The 17,517-nt window shown below is 38.5% G+C and overlaps 1 protein-coding gene across 3 annotated transcripts in view; it reads right to left on the reverse strand.

Annotated features, from left to right (window-relative positions):
- PCCA (propionyl-CoA carboxylase subunit alpha) overlaps positions 1–17,517 on the reverse strand; it is a 457,788-nt gene that overhangs the window by 248,449 nt on the left and 191,822 nt on the right. For all 3 annotated transcript variants that reach the window (XM_033177344.1, XM_033177343.1, XM_033177345.1), the window contains exon 12: positions 15,192–15,342. In XM_033177344.1, coding sequence (XP_033033235.1) covers positions 15,192–15,342 — 151 coding nt within the window. The remainder of the gene's footprint in view (positions 1–15,191; positions 15,343–17,517) is intronic.

The following is a 17,517-nucleotide window of genomic DNA, read 5'->3' on the forward strand; positions in this document are numbered from 1 at the left end:
AATCCACAGATGCAGAACTAGTAGGTAAGGAGAGCTAACTGTAATGCACAATTAGAATTTCTGAGCTAAAACAATGGGATTTCCCAATTGCACAATTTAGTCAGTTACTTCAAGGAGAGGATAATCACTGCTGCAACCTGAATTAGTAACCTGGAAGATCAATAAAGAAATAATGTCAAGAGACACAGCATAAATATAAAATGACAGCTATCATAAGAAAAATATATCCAGTAGACCTAAATTGCAAACACTAAAAGTTCCACCAGGAGAAGAAAATTGCTGAGGGAAAGAAATAGTTAAATAACAGAAGAAACTTCCTCTGAAATGAAGCAATACTTAAACCTGAACACTGAAAAAGGGCATGGACTAAAAGGCAGGGTTAACGTATACAAACACACACCAAGGCATATCCTGGTTGGAAAAAAAGTCCCTGAATTCCAATGATTAAAAGAAAATTAGAGCCAGGCACAACGGCTCATGCCTGTAATCCCAGCACTTTGGGAGGCCAAGCTGGAGGATCACTTGAGACCAGGAGTTTGAGACCAGATTGGGCAACAAAGTGAGACCTTGTCTCTACAAAAAAATTTTAAAATTAGCCAAGCGTAGCAGCATGCACCTATGGTCCCAGCTACTTGGGAGGCCGAGGCAGGAGGACTGCTTGAGCACAGGAGGTCAAAGCTGCAGGGAGCCAAGTTCATGCCACTGCACTCCAGCCTGGGTGACAGGATGAGAAAAAGAGAGAGAGGCCGGGCGCGGTGGCTCAAGCCTGTAATCCCAGCACTTTGGGAGGCCGAGACGGGTGGATCACGAGGTCAGGAGATCGAGACCATCCTGGCTAACACGGTGAAACCTGTCTCTACTAAAAAAAATACAAAAAAAAAAAAACTAGCCAGGCGAGGTGGCGGGCACCTGTAGTCCCAGCTACTCGGGAGGCTGAGGCAGGAGAATGGCGTGAACCCGGGAGGTGGAGCTTGCAGTGAGCTGAGATCCGGCCACTGCACTCCAGCCTGGGCGACAGAGTGAGACTCTGTCTCAAAAAAAAAAAAAAGAAAAAAAGAAAAAAGAGAGAGAGAAAAAAAAATTGGGCAAACTTTCAGACAGCAAGACTACATTATCTCTAATGGGAAAGAAATGAGAACGACACCAGATATAATACTAGAAGCTAGAACACAGCTGAAATTCATATACTCCTGAAAGACAAGAACCGAAACCCAATCCTGATCAAGAATCCTGCACTCAATCAAAACAGTATTCCCCTTTCAGGGCTAAAGAAACATAGTTGAGGATGTGACATTTCAGAGCATATATTCCACAAATTCTACTGAAGAAATTTCATGAAAAAAAATGCTCTACATAAACAAATGAACTAGGGCAGAAATCTCAAAAAAGAAAGATGAAGATACAGCAAATAATGAAAGATGTGTCTGGGCTGTATAATAGGAGTTAAAAAAAGGTCTTTGGAAACACAAGAGATAAACCACAAAAGAAAGTCAAAAATAGCTCAGAAGTATTAAATTATCTTAGCAAATCTTCAGTGCTGGAAAGTCGAGGGAACTAGTTACATCATCTTTACAAATGATAGAGAAAACGTCTGTCTGAATAGAACAATAAATAAAATTTTAAAGGACAATGGAATTTCCAAATTATCAATGGGAAACAAAAGGGATAATTAACAATTATTTTAGCAACAAACAGAAAAGGAAAAACAAAATGGAAGACAAGAAAAAAACATTTAAAATATAAGATAAAATAAATAAAATCAAGTATTTTAAATGGGAAGAAGTAAATTTTCACACTAAAAGAAAATGTTGGATTAGGTTCTTAGAAAACTTTTTCAGGCTGGGTGCCAGCGGCTCACTACTGTAATCCCAGCCCTTTCAGAGGCCAAGACAGGAGGACCCCTTGAGCCCAAGAGTTCCAGACCAGCCTGGGAAATATGTTGAGACCCCCTGTATACAAATACATACACACACACAATTTTTTCTAAACTAAAAAAACAAAACAACTAATAAAGAAGGCTTTAAAATAAAGGACCAGAAAAAAAAAGGAGGAGATACAATATGATATGAGTCAGAGTAGGATTTGAGATTAAACATTTAAACAAGATGAACATTCAGGCAAGAAAAAAAGGCACATAATTCACGTACAAGAGCCATAAACCCACATACATCAAATTATGCTGTACACAAATATGTAAAAATATGCATTAGGAATGCAGAGAAAACTTAAAGACATATACTTCAGTATAACGTGAAATTACATGATGCCTGATATCTGTGTTAATATACTCCAGCCAAGAGAGGAACAACTGAGGAAAAGAAGGCATACCTGAAACAACACTGGGAAATAAATAGGAAGCTGGTTGCAGATTCCTGGGGCTATACTCTACTACTGTTGCTATTCTGAAGTACTTCTGCATGTGTGAAAATTACAATGAGGAAAAGAAAGTGAGACAGACACACAAAGGGAGGAAGGAGGAAGGGAAAGAAAAGAAGGGAAAAAGGAAAGAAAAGGAAAGAAGAGAGATGGAAAGAACCAAAGAAGGAAAGAAGGAAAAAAATGCAAAGATGTCTTGGATACAAAGATTTTTGGGGCAATGAACCTATTCTTATGATACCATAATGGTAGATACATTTGTCCAAACTCACAGATTGTATAACACAAAGAGCAACCTTAGTGTAAACAACAGACTTTAGTTAAAAACAATGTATCACCAGGTGCTCTGGCACAGGGCTATAATCCCAGCACTTTAGGAGACAGAGGCCCCAAGACTTCGAGACCAGGCTGGCCACATGGTGAAACCTCGTCTCTACAAAAAAATACAAAAATTAGCCAGGTGTGGTGATGTGTGCCTGTACTCCCAGCTACCTGGGAGGCTGGGGTGGCAGGATTGCCTGAGCCCAGGAGTCCAAGGCTGCAGTGAGCTGGGATCTCACCCCTGCACTCCAGCCTGGGTGGCACCAAGACCCCCATCTCTAAAAACAAACAAACAAACAAAAAACCCACAATGCATCAGTATTGGCTCATCAGTTGTAACAAACACACCACACCAATATGAGACATTGAGTAGAGAAATGGTGGGGGATGAGGGAGGGGCATATGGGAACTCTCTGTACTTATATTTTCTATAAATCCAAACTGCTCTAACAAATAAAGTTAGCTTTTAAAATTACGATGAAAAACTCCACCTATCTCTTTCTTAAACAGATTCAATTTTTAAAGGGAAAGAAAAAGAAGAAAAGATATATAGATGAATTGAATAAAACAACTGATAATCTTAAATTTTAATAGATGATATTCCCTCATAAAATTCTGAAGGTCTACCACAGAAAGATGTTTAAAGTCCTACAATAATGAAGGATACCAGTATCAAATGGTTTGCATCTGAGTTCTAATTTCAAATATAAGGGTAACCTTATTATCCATTTAAGAATTCAAATACATTACCCACAGGTATCTCTAAAAAATAAATTTTTGATAAAAAAACCCCTAACTAGGCCGGGCGCGGTGGCTCAAACCTGTAATCCCAGCACTTTGGGAGGCCAAGACGGGCGGATCACGAGGTCAGGAGATCGAGACCATCCTGGCTAACATGGTGAAACCCCGTCTCTACTAAAATATACAAAAAACTAGCCGGGCGAGGTGGCGGGCACCTGTAGTCACAGCTACTCAGGAGGCTGAGGCAGGAGAATGGCGTGAACCCGGGAGGCGGAGCTTGCAGTGAGCTGAGATCCGGCCACTACACTCCAGCCTGGGCAACAGAGCGAGACTCCGTCTCAAAAAAAAAAAACCCTAACTTTATATAAAACGAATCAAAATAAAGAACTCATTAATCATGAAGCTATGGTGAGATGCTGACAGTGACCATAAAGAGCTAAAATACACAAGTAAGATGAAAGCTCTAGGAGAACCATGCCTACAGAAAAGAAAGGAAATGCTACAATCACATAGAACTAATAATAAAACAAGCAAACATGAAGAGTTAGGAAGTAAAGACAGCAGGATTAAATATAAGCATGCCAATTTCCATTACATTTGTAAAAAAGAAACAATATACTCTTTCAGGTTGAAATATGAAGAAAAATGATGACAAAAATATAAATGTTTTTCATAATCACTTTTCTTATTAAGAACATATTTTAGTTCCATGTCACTGGAAGGGAAAAAAAGAACATATTTTAGGAATTAACATATGTGTGGAAAGTTATAAACATTTATCTTAATAGTCCAGCAATTCCATCATTCTAATTTCTTTTTCTTCTGTTAAATATAAATATAACAAGCTAATCTATAGGCTAATTTTTCATATGGAAAAATAAAAATCATGAGAAAGGAATAGTTCTACTAGATATTGTTCTATAATATATAGCTATAATACCTAAACCAGTGTGGTGTTAGGAGATGAATAAGCAGAAAAATTAAAAAAAGAAGAATGAAGTAATAGGTCTGCATACAACTGTGATTTCAGTATGTAATGTAGATAGCACTTCTAATTATTACAGAAAAGACTGATTATTCAATCATTGTTGGAACAATCAGGCAGTCATTGCAAAATAAAATAAAATGAATTCCAAATGATTGAAGAAAACATGAAAGAAAACAGTTTGATTCCTCATAGAGCACAGAAAGCCTAAGTATGTCACACCAGAAAACACAAAAGAGAAGATTTAAAAATTAAACTGCATACAAATAAAAACTTTCTATATAAAAAGAAAAAATATATATAAAGTTAAAAAGGCAACAGATAAGGAAAAATACCTAAAAATCATATCTGTTATGTTTTCATATATGTATTTGTTATCCTGCCAGGACACACACACACACACACACACACAAAGGTTTCTCCTCCTTTAACTATCCTCCACCTTATCCAATTTATCTCTTTAAATTAGCCAATCGGAATTAGTTTAGCCTGTGTGGTCTAACCCTAGCCAACAGGGGAACAATGCAGCAGCAGGGGCCATGTGCATCAGGGATAAGAACCCCTTCCCCTCCCTCGTCTAAGTGTGCGCTCACCATTGCTCCATCTGTAAGGGCGCACCCTTCTATAGAAGTACCTTGCCTTGCTGAGAATTAAAAAGAAAATCGTATTTTTAAAAAAAAAGGTTTTTTTCTGAATCACAGATCAGTGCAGTTGTTTACTCACAGAACATCTTAGCCCCATTCCTCATACCCCACTTCCCCATGGGGCAGCGTAGTTAATGGCCTGCTTCCCCCACACATGCAGAGGAGTATGCACCTCTAGAAAGGAAAGCTCATCAGTGACAGACTGGATTAAGAAAATGTGGCACATATACACCATGGAATACTATGCAGCCATAAAAAAGGATGAGTTTGTGTCCTTTGTAGGGACATGGATGCAGCTGGAAACCATCATTCTCAGCAAACTATTGCAAGAACAGAAAACCAAACACCGCATGTTCTCACTCATAGGTGGGAACTGAACAATGAGATCACTTGGACTTGGGAAGGGGAACATCACACACCGGGGCCTACTATGGGGAGGGAGGAGGGGGGAGGGATGGCACTGGGAGTTATACCTGATGTAAATGACGAGTTGATGGGTGCAGCACCAAGATGGCATAAGTATACATATGTAACAAACCTGCACGTTATGCACATGTACCCTAGAACTTAAAGTATAATAAAAAAAAATTTTTTTTAATAAATATATATATAAATAATAATTAAAAAAAAAAAAAAGAAAGGAAAGCTCAGACTATTAAACTCAGAGCTTGTGGAAGAGTTGCTGGCATATCTGCCCCTCCTCAACTTTCGGTGGTGGGGAGAGGCAGGGGGAGAGGGTAATGTAAAGAGGCAGCACAGCTCTCTGGGGAGGGGCAGAGAAGGGGAAGATCTCTATTTTACCAGCCTGGGCTGTCAACAAATGGCTTCAAGGGCTCTGCCTTTAGGATTGCTACCCCTTAATCCAACTGCTAGGGTCTTTGCTCAGAAAGCACCTGCCCTGTAGACCTATGAAAATATTCACAAAGCCACTCCTTCCTGACAATACCACAAAGGGCTAATGTCCCCCGAAAATAAACAAATACCTACACATCAATAAGAAAACCCAAAGGGCCAACGATCTAACAGTCAATTCCCAGAAAAGGAAATATAAATGAATCTATAAAGAAAAATTCAACTTTATCATGATAAATAATGAAAACAATATACCATTTTTCACTATCATACAAAGATCAAAAGGCAAAAAACACTTTCGGCCAGGGAAAGAAGAAACAAGATCTTCTTTAAGAGGTAAACTGATAAAACTTAGCTAATTTATAAAAGCACATATATTCCCAGCAATTCTACTTCTGCACGTGCAAAGTGGATATAAAGGGTCACTCATAATTGCATTATTTGGGATAGCGAAATACTGGAAAAATTATCAATAGAGATCTGGTGAAATTATATGACTGTTACATCCCTATGACTGGTTATTAAAAGTCATTAAAATGAAAAAGATAATGCTTTAAATGAGGCATGGAATATTCCCAAATTAATACGTTAAAAAAACAAAGGTTCCTTTGACAGAGGAAAAACAAATGGCTGTAATAAAAGTGTGGTATGCAGAGTAACTTTTCCATTGTAGACTCTTACGAACCACTAGATTTTTTAAAATGAAGTATTATAAATTTTGAGTATTACCATTCAATAAAATAAGAAACTAAAATTATCCCAGCAAATTACATACATAGTAGTCCCCCCTTATCCTTGGGCGACATGTTCCTAGGTCCCCAGCAAATGCCTGAAACTGTGGATAGTATAGAATATGACTGCTTTCAATTAGAACACTTTTCTATTCATGTCTTACACGCACATTTTAATGTCTTTTCCATCTTAACTATGCACTTACCATGCACTGTGGCCATAACTTTTGAAGTTTGACTTTTGACAGCAAAAGTAGCACCAATTTCTTTTCCTTCTTCACAATGCCACCGATAGAAGATTCATCCTTACCGCAGATCTTAGCAACCTCAGCACATGACTCTTTTCTTTCCTTATTAAGCCTAGAACTTTCACCTTTTCACTTAAAGGAAGCATTTTATGGCTTCTCTCTAGCATATATGAATAGCCAGCAACAATACTCGTGCGTGCTGGGGCCATTATGAAATAAAGTAGAGGTGACTTGAACATAAGCACTGAGGTATCATACAATCGATCTGATCACCAAGGCTTTTTTTTTCCCTTTTTCGTTTTTTTGTTTTTCAGAGACAGGGTCTCACTCTGTCCAGGCTGGAGTGCAGTGGCACCATCATGTCTCACTGCAGTGAGGTGGCTTCTAAGTGACTCACGGACAGGAAGTGAGACAGCATGGAGATACCAGACAAAGAGAGGATCCACGTCCCAGGCAGGATGGAGCAGGAGGGTGTGAGATTTCATCACGCTACTCAGGATAGTGCACAATCTAAGACTTATGACTTGTTTATTTCTAAAGTTTTCCATTTAATATATTTGGAATGAAGTAGACCCCGTATGTAGCTGAAACTCTGGAAAGGAAAACTGTGGATAAGGTGGCTACTGGAATACACTTCAATAAAATGGCATTTTAACAAAATCCTAGTTTCCGTAGAGTATTCCTCCATCTAGCAGTCCATCTTTCAAATGTGGAGAGAGGTGAGATGAGGGAGAAGTATGGTGAGGGGAGACAGGTGTGTGTGGGTGTGCGGGTGGATACATAGCTCAGTGCTCACTATGAGAGGTGAACAGAGAACATTCCAAGCAATGGGTGTGGCATGATACAAAGCACAAAGAAGTCAAACTGAAAGGCATCTTCAGGGAAAAGAAAGGAGTCTCTCATAATTCATACACAGAGACCAGCACTGGCAAGAAACAGGACTCTGGGGGAAAAATCGGGGCCACAAAAAAAAAGCTTGTGTTGTGATGCAAAAGCATTTAAACTTTATCTTTAGACAACAGAAAATCAGTGACTTAAAAAAATAAAGCAAAGATATGTGAAGATAGCATAGGTAATTCAGTTACATAAACTGTGACCAGACCGAGAACAAAACTACTTACCTGAACCAACTATTAAAGCACCAAACGTGGTGACTTTCTTAGTGTTGCTTCTCTTTATGGAGAAACCATATTGTTATTTCAAATTTCGCTCATAAGGAAATTTAGAAAGTGAAGATGTATTTCTGTTACCAAAACAAACAAACAAACAAATAAAAAAAAACAGTTCTGAAGCTGGAAAAAGTGAAAGCTCAATCAGGAAATTTCAAAGAAACGAAAAAAAGAAAACAGAAAATTATAGCCCTCCAGCTCAAACTGAAACACTAATTAGAGATAACATATATCTTGGGAGATAAAGAATTTGGTGAATGTGCCTTAAGTATTATAATTTAAGGTTAGTAAAGAAATTTGAAAGAGAAAATCTACTATTAAAAGAACATTTGGGTCAGAGGCGGTGGCTAACGCCTGTAATCCCAGCACTTTGGGAGGTCAAAGCAGGTGGATCACGAGGTCAAGAGATCGAGACCATCCTGGCCAACATGGTAAAACCCGTCTCTACTAAAAATACAAAACTTAGCTGGGTGTGGTGGCAGGCACCTGTAGTCCCAGCTATTCAAGAGGCTGAGGCAGGAGAATTGCCTGAACCTGGGAGGTGGAGGTTGCAGTGAGCCGAGATCATGCCACTGCACTCCAGCCTGGCAACAGAGCAAGACTCCACCTTAAAAAAAAAAAAAAAAAAAAAAAAAAAAGGATTGCTTAAAGAATATCAGAAAGAAATATTTGGAATATGTAAGAATGGTTTTCTGAACACATATGAAGTCCAAGATTCTTTGTTCATGCTCCCATTCAGTTATATCCTCTACATCAAATACCCCCATCACACAGATACGTTGTAAAAAATTAAAATTAATTTATTCTGGTAACTGACAGGATCACAGTCACTGGAAGTAAACCGCAAGAGACAAAAATATGATTAAACATTAAATGGGAGACAAATGTCTCAAAGTATGATCTTAAATATCATAGAATGAGGCCGGGTGCGGTGGCTCATGCCTGTAATCCCAGCACTTTGGGAGGCCGAGGCAGGCGGATCACGAGGTCAGGAGATCGAGACCATCCTGGCTAACACGGTGAAACCCCGTCTCTACTAAAAATACAAAAAAATTAGTCGGGCATGGTGGAGGGTGCCTGTAGTCCCAGCTACTCGGGAGGCTGAGGCAGGAGAATGGCGTGAACCCGGGAGGCGGAGCTAGCAGGGAGCTGAGACCGCGCCACTGCACTCCAGCCTGGACGACAGAGCGAGACTCCGTCTCAAAAAAAAAAAAAAAAAAAAAAAATCATAGAATGCTATTTAAACAGCATGCTTTTAACAGCATTAGGTACTATCAGAGCTGTGCTTGTGAACAAGAGCTCTAATCAATCAGAGACCTTGGGACGTTTGCTAAGTGCAGGTGTTAGCAAAATATTTTCCTGCAGTGTGGAGCCCAGCCCACTGGTGAGAAGTGGGGCAATTTCAGGCCAGACATGGACATGACATTCTAAAGCACTGATTCACATCATTATGAATCAAAGATTCACAATTTATGTCACATTAGATCTGGTAATATGACAAAATCTTTGTGAATTTGATTTCTTTTCCAGAAATATTTTTATAATTTTTTGAGGGTATAGAACATAATTTCCCAGCAAGCTATCCAATATACAAAACATAGGTACTTAGATAGCCTTGACCAACTGCATAGATTTGATAAAAATATCAACTTCAGGATGGGCACGGAGACTGATGCCTGTAATACCAGCACTGTGGGAGGCCGGGGCGGGGGGGGGGAGGGGGCGGCAAATCATGAGGTCAGAAGATCGAGACCATCCTGGCCAATATGGTGAAACCCCGCCTCTACTAAAAATACAAAAATTAGCTGGGTTTGGTGGCACGCGCCTGTACTCCCAACTACTCAGGAGGCTGAGGCAGGAGAATTGCTTGAACCTGGGAGGCGAAGGTTTGCAAGCTGAGATCACACCACTGCACTCCAGCCCGGGCCACAGAGCGAGACTCCGTCTCAAAAAACAAAACAAAACAAACAAACAAAAAATTCAACCATAGGGTCTTATAACAGAAATGACCACGGCACAAACTTGAACAAACTTATAACCTGAGATAAATGGGCCAGAAACAAATGGGAAAAAAAGATAACATAAGAACACAGTAACAAACTGCCCATTTGTTAACTCCATAAATACTGATAAGTACCTCAATTTAAAAATCTTATATCCCTTGGGTCTGGAAAAGAATACAAATATTTTGCAGTCATCTCAAATTGTCTTCAAAATCAAATTATAAGCTGTTATTTTCAGTATGACAAAATAAAGTCTCCACTTTAACCAAAAACATGATTTCCCAGCTAATTATCTAATTAGATATACTTAAAGATACATTTTAATCAAAACCAAATTAATTTTCAAAAGAAAAATTCTGTCACTTCTAAAGATAGTCATAAAATAAAATATAGGCTACAAAGGTGATTTCAAAGGAAGTATGAGTTTTGAGGAACAATTACTGAGCTACTGTCTATAAAAATGCTACAAGTATTTACAATATTGGTCTCAAAATGCATTTAATTTAGATAGATCACTTCTGCCACACTTAATGAAAATCAGCCCCATTATTTGATAGTTATACTTTACAATGAAAATGCAGCAATGTTTTTAACTTTTTACACAAAACTTACAGATTAAAATTGTGGTGATTATATTCATGTGAAAATGGTGGGCTGGCAGTCAACTTTCCCTCCAAACTACTTCTGGGGTATACTCTTACACTGCAGAATACAGACGGTTAAAAACCCTATTCCCAGACTCCCTTACAGCTGAGGTTTCCATGTGACTGCATGAGGTTCTGGATGTGTCAATCAAGTGCGTAGGCATGAAATTTGGAAAGTAAAAGTGAGGTAGCAGTGATGCACAGACTGTCATTCCACCGCCCGCTCACTGCTTTTGGGGGGTGTTGAAAGTCAGGACACAAACTTATTTAATCTATAGGCATAATGTATCTCTAAAGCCATCAGCTTGGAACTTGGGCTTACTGGGGACTAGAAGACAATTGGTGGGGAATGGGAGATACGGGAGGTCTTCTTAAAAACATCACAGGGTAAGAATATAGGAAGGAATCAGCCAAGACCAAGATGAAAACACAGATTTGCAAACCCAACACTCAACACCATTTCTGCCCTAAAGTCATTTGCCATTCCAGGAAAAAAGGACTATGAATATTAGCTATACTTTTGGTGGCATCAAGAAATCAAAAGCATAACCATGAAGACAGGAGGCCATCAAAAGTATCAGTTTATCAAAGAACCCTGATAAACTACCCCCACTTTCAGTGGGCACCACAAAGGAATGCAACCTACAGATAAGACTGAACTGGAATAAAACCAACCATTCTCTAGAAATGCAGCTGGGCTGTGTATCCCTTCAGGAGTTCAAGGAACCTTACACTTTGAGCTTAGAATGCTGTAGTCACAAAATACTACTGTCCATAGGCATGCAGCAGAAAAAAAATTGAAAAATCTCTATAAGAAAGAATCCATCATCCTGGGTTTTAATTAATCAATAAAATAACAATTTTTGAAATAACTGTATATGACAGTATAATAACAAGGCCCAACAGGAACTCAACAGCACAACCAAGAAACAGCACAAAAAACAGGTAATAGAAGTAGTCATAAGATGTCACATGTCAAAATATCAGACACGTACTACAAAACAAATAAGCTAATTACGTTCAAAAAATAAAAGCCAAAATTGAAAATTCAAATAGGAGATAAGAAAAGATAAAAGCCAATGAATCATACTTTTAAAAGAACCAAACAAATTTCAGAACTGAAATATAAACAACTGAAATCAGAAACTCAATGGGTGATTGATTAATTAAATACAGCATAAGGGAAGGTAAGAAAGACAGAAGAAATTTTCCAAAAAAGATGAAAAATATCAAAGAGAGCATAAGAAACATGAGATATATTAAGGAGGTCTAAAATGAAAGTTACAGGTTTATTCATTTGTGTGTGTGTGTGTGTCTGTGTGTGAGATTGTTCCAGAAGTAATGGTGGAGAATTTCCAAAAAAATATTAAAAGACGTTAATCCACAGACAAAATATTCAATAAATTCCATGTATACATGTATGTGAATCAGCGAAAAGTTAAAGAAAATCTAAGAGAAACAGAAATTCATAAAGGCTACCAAAAGAAAAAAGCAGTTATGTCCAAATAAGCAGAATACAGAATGAGTGGGGAAGTCTCGCCAGAAACAGTGAAATAATATTTTCAATAAATTGAAAAAAATACTAGCCAAACTAAGATTTCTAATTCTTTCTTTTTCTTTTTTTTTTTGGTACAGACAGGTTCTATGTTACCCAGACTGATCTTGAACTACTGGGCTCAAGGGATCCTCCCAAAGCACTGGGATTACAGGGGTGAGCCACTGCACACAGCCAAGGTGCCTAAGAGGAGTAAACACGCATTTCATGAACGAAGCAACATAAAGTCATTGGCTGCCAACAAAAAGAGTTTGTCACAAGTAAACCTCTAAAAGAAACTACCAGAAACAAAGTAAGACAAACAAAAGGTAAATATGTGGGAGGAATGGAATGAATGATGACTAAAATAGTAAGAGAAATGGCCTTGAGGGATAATTGTACTCAAGTCAGGAGACAGTAAACGAATTTAAATGTTCTAAGCTCCCTTGTACAGTCTGACAGCTCAGGTGAAAACATACTGTTATCAGATTTTGATAAATTAAGGATGTATGTTGTAATGTAGAGGTTCTACCAAAAGATCAGAAGTATTTATAACCCCCAAACTTGTACAGGAAAAAAATTAAATGATAAATACTGCAAAAGAAAGAAAAAAAAAAGGAAAAAGACCAGAGATTGTACAAGAAGAAAACATTTTTAAAAATTAGAAATTTAAACTCAAATATACCAGCATTTCTGTTAACTTTCTAATGAGCAAATGGTCAAGACACAAGACGAAGATATCAAACTGGGCTGAAAAATTATACACTGCTTACAGAGGCACATGTGAACTGTCTTCATACAGGAAGGTCGAGAGTAAAAGGATGAAGAAAGCCACAGTATGCGAAAGATAACCATCAGGAAAGAGGTAGAAATCCACCTGAAGCCCAGACCATCAGCTTCCCGACTGCTGGGGAGCGGCAGGGCCACTGCGGAACTCGCCTCAAAATTCAAGGACACAAGGTCTGTCTACCACTAAGGCACAGGGAACAGAAAACAGCCCTCCTGCACCCATGGGAGGGCTAACCAGGGCCCAAGGGAGTCTCCCTCTGGGAAAAGGCACAGGCATAAAGACACAGCTCCCATGAAGCACAGGGTCAGAGGCAAGCCCTCAAGCTCAGGATGAAGCAGGCATGCAGAAACCCCACAAGCAGCCCCTTGGTGCACATGTGAAAACCACAGCAGGAATGCTTTAAGCTCGACCCAGCTCATGCCTGCAGTGACTCAACACCCCCTGCCACCTACCCCGTCCCCCAAAGGCCTAACAGAAGAAGAGTTGACACTGTTTTTAGGCATAAGTATGCCTTTCTCAGTCTCTCCAGTCCTATTCCACCCCTTAGTCATCAGCCCATAATTTCCCCACTCACCCACCTCAGTCCTAGGCAAGCACTAATCTATTTATCTCTGTAGGCCACATGTGTTTTTTGAATGGTGTACTGCACTGAAGAGTGTCCTGTCAAAATTCACATCCACCCACAACCTATGCCCATGACCTTACTTGGAAACAGGATCTTGGCAGAGGTAATCACATTATGATGAGGCCGTACTAAATAGGAAGGGTCCTGAATCCAACGTGACTAGTGTCCCTATAGAGAACCGGAACTCTGAACACAGAGATGCACAGGGAGCAGACAAAATGACATCTGAGGCAGGGATCAGAGTTATGCTGCCAAAGCCAAGGAACACCAAGGACTGTCAGCAACACCAGAACCAGGAGACAGGCATGGAGTGGATTCTCCCTCCAACCTCCCAGGAAGGAACCCACTCAGCTGGAACCTGCATGATAGACTCTGGCCTCCTGAAGTGTAAGAGAACAAATTTCTGTTGTGTTAAGCTACAGTTTATGATCATTTGTTATGGCAGTCCTAGCAAACCAACACACATTTCATAAAACTAGAAATAAACTATCTATAGAAATCTAATAGATAAAGAAATAGTGGCATTTTCTTAGAAAACGTATCATACAGGGGTTCCATGAAATAGCATGAATCTCACAAATACCATGCTGAAAAAAGAAGCCAGGCACAGAAGAATAAATACTATACAATCCCATTAATATAAAGTTTAAAAAAACAAACAAAAGCAATATGCTGCTTAGGTATGTATAATTCAACGGAAGAATGATATGAAAACTGAAGGTTCTGAGAAATCAGATAGGAGACAGCTCTAGGGAAGACGGAAGGGGAATGAGAATCATTGAGAAGGGGAAGAAAACGAGGCTGGTGTAAAAAGAGCTGGCTGTTTTGTAAATACTTCTAGACCCAGTTGATGTTTACATCGATTTTGGCTTTATAATAATATGTTCAATTATACACCTGTGTTCTATGTATGTTTCTGTGTAGTTCACAATTTAAACAAAAGAAAAAAGGGAAGAAGGAAGGAAATAAAGCCACCAGTTACAACACCAGTAGCTTCCTGAGATTTGGTTAGAACTAAGGAGTATGTCCCCCAAAGCCAACAGTTCTAAGGGCAGCCACTTGATTCTCAACCTCCTCACTGTGGCAGAGGTGCCGGGTCCTCTGGGAGCCTGGCTGGGTGGTACAGCAGTGGGGGTTACTCCAGAAGTTCACTCTGGGTACCCTTTCTTCCTCCATCCTTCCAAAGATTTTGTAATCACTGAATCACTTCCTATTTATAATAGCTAGAGTAATTTCTCTTAACAGCACATACACACTGACAAATACAGTTCATCTAGAAAGGTTCAAGAAAAAAACAAAGTGGTATTTCCAACATAAAATATTAACAGTGACAAAGCAGAGGTCTAGATACTGAACTTTAGAGGGATACTTATCCATCATTCCTAACAGATGTCTTAGCACAAGCACAAAAACTAAATATTTAACACTTTATGGAGTTAATTTTTTAACTTTTATAAAACAAAAAGGGGTGGAGAAGGAAGGGTAAAGTACAGAGGCATGGAGAGGAATAAAAAACAGTTGTTGTTACCTGAAGTCTTGTATTCATTTCCAAGAAATAAAAATTCTTCTTAGAGTCCACAAGGAACTCTACGGTCCCAGCAGAGGAATATTTTACTGCTCTGGCAAGAGCTACAGCTTGTTCTCCCATTGCTCTTCGAGTCTCCGCATCCAAAAAAATGCTACATATACAGAAAAAGTGTTTGTCTACATTTTAGACAAAAATCAAGTTATCTTTTGTGTGCATTACATAAACGTTTTCTTATTCAGATATAGATCATCTATATCAATTTAAGAATTCAAAATATGATGCTTTATATACGTTTTATAATATATGTTGACTATATTATTAAGCATAACATGCTTAAATAAGTCAACTTTGGATTTGTATAAAACTAACATTTGAACTTTTCACATTACTCTGCAACTTCAATCCATTTACAAAATATAGTTTAACTTGCCTGCCTGAAGGTGGGTTTGGTATCTTGAAGCCAAACATGCAGGATTTAGTGGATATATTGCTGATTCTTGTTATCTCTTCAACTTCTAATATTTAACATATATACATATATATTCAGAATTGCTTCAAGCCAAAAACTGGGAGAAAAATAACTTCTTAGAAACTAACATACACAATCAATCCTCATTGCTCATAGAGTCCATATTTACAAATGTGCCTACTTGCTGAAATTTATTTGTAACCCCAAAATCAATACTTAAGGCGCTTTCATGGTCCTTTGTGAACAAGTGCAGAGAGGTGAAAAATTTGAGACTCCAGCATGCTAAGGCTGAACAAGGTGATGCTCTTCCTTCCTGTTTCAGTGCTCATACTATAACAAGGGTCCTTTTCAAAGTCTATTTAGTGTCACTTTTTTTGCATTTGTGTGTGTGTGTGTGTGGTGTGTGTGTGTGTGTGTGTCATTTCACTGCGTGAAATGGCCCTCCAAGCATTGTGCTTAGGTGCTGTCTGGGGTTTCCATGTGCAAGAAGGCCAAGAAGTACTGTCTGGAGAAAATGTGTGTGGAATAAGCTTCACTTGAGTCTTGTTGGCCAGGATTGTGAGTTCACTGTTAATGAATCAACCACAGATATTAAATAAGAAATACACATAAAACAAAATTATGTATTAATCCACTGAGGAAAATGTTATGAGCAAAGGCTCGCAGGAACCTAACACTGTATTTCCCCTGGGGCAATTATTCAGTGTAGACTAATTCAGTAATCAAGGTGACTTTGGAGAACATAACCGCCACAAATAACAAGAATCAGCAATATATCCACTAAATCCTGCATGTTTGGCATCAAGATACCAAACCCACCTTCAGACAGGCAAGTTAAGCTAAAATGATTTCAACAAACTGTGAAAAAATATCATCAAACCACTTCTGCATTTTCACAGATTTTGCTTCTATGAAAGAAAGGCTCTGAGAAACAAAACATTAACTACTTTTCTACTTGTGGGTTAAAATTATTCTCAAATGAGCAGGACTGAGACAACATGCTAGAAAAGCTTTATTACGGAATACTATAATAAACTTGCATGAACCTGCCTCCAATATATAGTAATTATTAATACATAGCCACTCTGGCTTTATCTGTGCTACATGCCCACTTCTCTACCAGGCCCACCCTTTATTGTTTTTAAAGTGAATCTCAAATTAGGTATCATTTCACTTGTAAAAACATACATAACTGTTTCTATGAGATAAAGTACTCTTTTGTAACACAACTACACAAAAAACAAGAACTTCTTAAAAACATTTAAAATCCACTTCTTAAAAGCATTTAATATCCACTTGGTATTCAAATTTCTCTATCTCGTAAATATCTTTATACAGCTGATTTCTTTGAATCAGGATCCAAATAAGGTCCAAAACTGCATTTGATTGGTTTTTGTATCTTAAGACTCTTTTAATCTGGAATGTCCCCTTCCCCATTTTCTGGCCAAGGATCTGGTCATTTTACTGTCTCATTCCTCCCATTCTTGGTTCAACTGCATGCAGCCCCACGGTGTCTTTTAACATCCACATTACATTTCTATTTCATACAGATTGCTAGTTAGACTCAGAGCCTTGAATATATTCAAGTTGGCCTGGGGTGGCGGAGGGGGAAGAGTTCACAGGTGGGAAGTGTTCTTCCTACTGTCTCCCTTTTGGTGAAGTTAGAATAAAACAATGGGTTCAAGTGTTTTGAATCTTATCGATAATATAGTTTGCATTAAGCTAACGTACAGACATAGATGACATTTCAATAATAATTGGCTGACAAAACTAATGCAACTAAAAAAAAAAACCAACTAACAATATCATAACATTTGGAGAATCTCAGTGCAGTTGAGTGAAACTCTCTTGCTCCTA

The sequence above is a fragment of the Trachypithecus francoisi genome, unplaced genomic scaffold (assembly GCF_009764315.1).
Source record: "Trachypithecus francoisi isolate TF-2019V2 unplaced genomic scaffold, Tfra_2.0 Lachesis_group18, whole genome shotgun sequence".
Lineage (NCBI taxonomy): Eukaryota > Metazoa > Chordata > Mammalia > Primates > Cercopithecidae > Trachypithecus > Trachypithecus francoisi.